This window comes from Choristoneura fumiferana, chromosome 21, assembly GCF_025370935.1.
Source record: "Choristoneura fumiferana chromosome 21, NRCan_CFum_1, whole genome shotgun sequence".
Classification (NCBI taxonomy): Eukaryota; Metazoa; Arthropoda; class Insecta; order Lepidoptera; family Tortricidae; genus Choristoneura; species Choristoneura fumiferana.
Window position 1 is genome coordinate 12,211,383 of NC_133492.1, and position 4,674 is coordinate 12,216,056.

Consider the following 4,674-nt stretch of genomic DNA (forward strand, 5'->3'; position numbering starts at 1 on the left):
AATACAAATAATTTCAATGATATATCGAAATTACACATATATTCGATCATGTAATCTATAGTACTTATCAATAATTACGTTGACCTTTTTATTTCCCATCTAAATGGCACATCAATTAATTTCAGGACACGGACTTAGATTTTTTCAAAATGGCCGCGCCGCTTGACAGTAAAATTTTAAATAAGGCGCTGCCATTCCAAAAGGTTAAATCTGTGGCTCCAGTGAAAAGGGGTACAAGTCTGAATTGGCCAAATTGAGTTATATAGACCAAAAACACAAAAAAAAATAACGCATCGATTGGTGTAAACGGATCTAAGATATCTTTTAAAACAACGGACTTTTCTGGTGGTCAAGGGTAGAACTGCCTTAAAAAGTTAGCAACAGAGAGGTACTTGTCAAGTTGTATTTCTATTAACTAAAGTTTTGTTTGTGATTTATGATCTAAATTTAGTTGTACGTGCTATTTTTTCATATGGCGGGTTTAAAAAATCTAAGCACACTGAACCCCTAAAACAAGAACAGATTTATTTAGTTTACATTGATACAAGTTAAGTTCAATCTCTTTACATAAAAAAAATAAAATAAAATACAAGATTAAGTCGAGCTGCGCCCGTTTCCACAAATCGAATTTAAAAAAGTTTACGTGGAAAAGGATATAAGTCTTTGCGCGGAGGAATGAGCGGGTGAGTGGGGAGCCACGGCGCTCACGGATAAGCCACAATCGTGTGCGCTGACTTGTGCAGGGAGAACGCGCTTGCGAGCTGCGCAGTTGACGGTTACGCGATTAGTTATATCCTTTTACACCAATTTTATTATTAAACTAATATTGCACATTGCATTAATTTTAAGGGTATTAATTAAGATATATCCCTTGACACCAATCATTTAATAAGAATGATTAAGAAAATACAAATATCCATAGGACTAAAATTATATTTAATTTAAATATCTAAAACTAAAACTTTAATTAAAAAAGAGAGGTGGGCCTCTTGGCATGATGCCCATCACGCAGGTAGCATTCCCGCGTTGAACTGCGATTGCGATTCTTTGCGCGAGAAAGCTGCCGGCGCGAGGGTTGCCTGTTGCCTCCCTTAACCTATTGCTGAGCTCCCTGTGTAGCTCCAGCGCACCCTTACCCCAAGAACCTAGAGTCTCGACGCCGAAAGCAAAGAAATTATATTGGGCGCCGAGACAGCTATATTTTGTGACCTTGAGGCGTTCCCGGGCGTCTACCGCCGCCCCTGCACGTTTGGTAGGACGCCGCCAGGGTGTCTGTACAGGTAGCGTCCCACACCAGCGCACGGCCAGTCTTCCAGGGTATCAACGACATTCCGTCAGGGCGCTTGCCATCGCTCCGTACAATCTGGGGCTCCAGAGCAGCGGGAACGTTGGCACTAAAGAAACCCTTCTGAGAATGTCGTTGAGAGTGGCGTGGCGGGACAGTCGGCCGGCGCCCGAGGAACAGGAGAGGCCATGTTGGCTGAGACGGTCCACTGGAGCCTCACAAGAAACACAATTGTTACTTTCGCAGATCCCAGCTCCCAGCCGTAGACCAGCAGCTATGCGTAGTGTCTGGGTCGATAAAAGTTCTAGTGTTGGGCGAGGGGTATGCATGGAGCCAGTAACCAGATTCTGGCTTGGACACAGCTAACAGTCTGGCCCGGTCCCTGCCTGTTAAAGGTTCTATTAATGCCTATAAGGTGGTGACGGAGGCTATTGTATCCCAGGCCCTTTGCTTATGTGGTTTGGCGGGAGATTTGGACTCGGTCCAGCTAGCCAGTCATTCGTGGCCTCGTTCAAGCATGCAATCTCGTAGTTAATGTCCGCTGGAGCTTTAAGTATTCTATCTGCGAGATCTAGCGTGCTTTGGATCGAAGATAGGAATGCCGGCAAAGCTACACTTGAAATTTTGCGAGTTCCTAAGCCGCCGTTCCTTATCGGTAAAGTGGCTTGGGTCCATGCCTGCTCGCTGAGATGAATGTTCAAAATGTTTTCAATTTGGGTTTTCATGAGACTGTCAATTAGGTATGATCAAATGGGGAATTTCCGAATGGGCAACAGCGAAGCAGGTAAGTGAAAGGGCCACTTCAACTACAAAAAATAACGAGGACAAACAAAGGTTTAATATCTCTGAATGCAATTTTCAGTTTTAAAAGGCAGAATTCCCTAACTTTGACTACAATACAAGACGTATGATGACGATCAATGGCACGCGGTATGTCTTCTATGAAGACGCGGAAATCCCCTCTACCTAGTGTGTTTGACATACTTAGATACTAATGATGAGAAATTTTAAGTTTGTTTTAATCGGGCATTTTTAAGTTTGCAGGTGAGCTTTTGAAAAATTTATAGCGTTTTTGAATAGATATTTAAATACTTTCATGTGTGTTTTATTCACTCAACTTGGATACAAGTAGCATTTGAATTTTTCATTATTATTTAAGTCTACTTATAACTAAAAACACAATAAAAAAAAACGTGCAAAAGGCTACATGTCTGTTATGTCTGTAATTAAGTCCAAAGAACTGCATAAATTGAAAAATGCAATCATTTTCTACACCATTAGTTCGTAAGCTAGTCTTCTGTGGATAATATTATACATGTACTACAAAAAACATTCCGGATGCGTACCCTTTTTCACTTCGTATAAAATTACGAAAACTTGGTGAATAGCGATATATATAACCACTTGAACCTTTTACACTTATTTTTATACTTTTATTTTGGATACAAGTAGTTAATTTATAAAACTAATAGATCAAGAGCAAAAATAACATTCCCATAAGAAAGAGCGCAATTATTTAGTGCTTTAACATACCACATTTATGAGTATATGTAAATATACAAGTGTAATGAACGTAAGTTTGAATCATTCCGGGCGTAACTGTTTTTTGCGTCTCCTGTAAACTTGGGTTTTTCGACATGTACCCCTTTTCACTGGAGCCACAGAAATAATGCACGAATACGTAAATTTCACTAGTAAATAGTGACAGTTGGTCCGCCGAAAAGTTCCTTGTTTGGCCACGGCGCGCGCTGCGATCGATTCGTGGTTCCCCCACCTCCTACTTTGCACCCAGCGAATATGTAAACTCTTTATTGTACAAAAAAAAACAAAGTACCTACAATTGACAAACTTTGAGTGTGATACTGGCTTGTGTCACGTTTCAGTTTGTAATTGGTTAGATAACTATGTAGATGTGCCAATCGTAAGCAATACCGTAACGTCAAACGGACGTCCCGATACTAACGCCATCTAGCGGTATTTCGCTTGTCAAGGAACCCTCATTGACTGTCCCTGAGTAAGCCAAGTAAAGCTTCTGTTATCGGTCCTAGACAATACACAGAGAAGCTTAAACAGATAAGTCAGAAGTATCTACCATTTGTGGCCACTGTACCGTTTATGGCCATTTATTGTTTAACATTACAAACTTTATTAGTTTCAGTATCAAGTTTTGAAAACTCACTATACACATTGTTTTAATACTACTACGACAAAAAAAAAACAAAAAAAAACTTTACAAAAAAGAAAAAAATAACTTAAAATAACAGAAAAAGATAACTTTTTATACATTATTTCAAATGTCAACTGTCCAAAGACGGTGCTAAGGTGGCCAATAACGGTAGTTCTACCCTAGAGACTTCATTCATACATAATCATAATAAGCTACCAAGATTCGAGAACAAACATTATTTGTATTTTTCGTATAGGCATAGTAAACAAACGGGGATCGAACTATCGAACCTGGAACCTCATTGGTCCGGCCAGGACGTAACTCCTCACCGATTAATGGCTGCGACTTGAAATTTATTACAAAAAAGTTGTTAAGATGACATTGCAAACTTTTAACAGAATCTTATTTTTTATCTAGGAGGAAGGCTACAGACAGTGTGGACCTTGGCGTGCTGATGACAATCAGCCTGATGAGGACGACGACGATAAATACGTGGAACAAGATGAGGCCTTAGTAGACGATCCCTTTCCATGCGAGGCTAGATACTCCACGCTTTCGAGGCATCTGCTTTACTTATCACTCCTTATGTCGATATTAATTTAAGAAGAAAGGTTCCAGAAAGCAGACGTACATTGTGTCAGGGATGGCTAAGATGTATGGGCAAGTTAAGTCCGGGATCCTTTAGCAGGTTCACAGTACCGAAGTAAGTAGCCTTTTTACGACACGCGCTCATAGGCAACTGCATTATGCCTATGTATATAACTGGCATGAGGCACATGTGCCGCATGAAGGTACCAGTGAAACCACCCATGAGGCACATGCACGTCATCGGATAGTGAACCTGATAAAGAAAAAATCTCACTGGGGCATCGTCCTTTTTGAGTTCCGTGATTAAGAGTCAATCAGCGGCGAGCATACAAAAGTAGTTTCGTTCTAATTTACAAAAACACACTAAAACAAATAAAACTTTGCTACTTTAATGGAGCAGTTATTTTGATGTTTGTAATTAGTTTTCGTTCATATTCAATGTAAGAGAATAAAATCACATTCATTTTAAGTTTTGTATGAGAACTGGAAATTCGTTGTTGTTTTTTTCCCTTACATTTTATTTTAACCAAAACTACCTTATTATAAACATCGTAATGGCTGCTCCCATTATAGTTGCAAAGTTGCGTTTTGATTCGTAGTACCTACCTACTGCTTGTAAATTAGAATGAAACTA

General features: G+C 39.6%; 1 protein-coding gene across 1 annotated transcript in view; it reads left to right on the top strand.

Moving 5' to 3' along the window:
* LOC141440044 (voltage-dependent calcium channel subunit alpha-2/delta-4-like) overlaps positions 1-4,424 on the top strand; it is a 57,709-nt gene extending 53,285 nt beyond the window's left edge. Inside the window, exon 28 of the mRNA XM_074104506.1 lies at positions 3,870-4,424. Within this exon, the coding sequence (XP_073960607.1) occupies positions 3,870-4,055 (186 nt within the window). The 3' untranslated portion in view covers positions 4,056-4,424. The remainder of the gene's footprint in view (positions 1-3,869) is intronic.
* Positions 4,425-4,674: the final 250 nt, after the last annotated feature.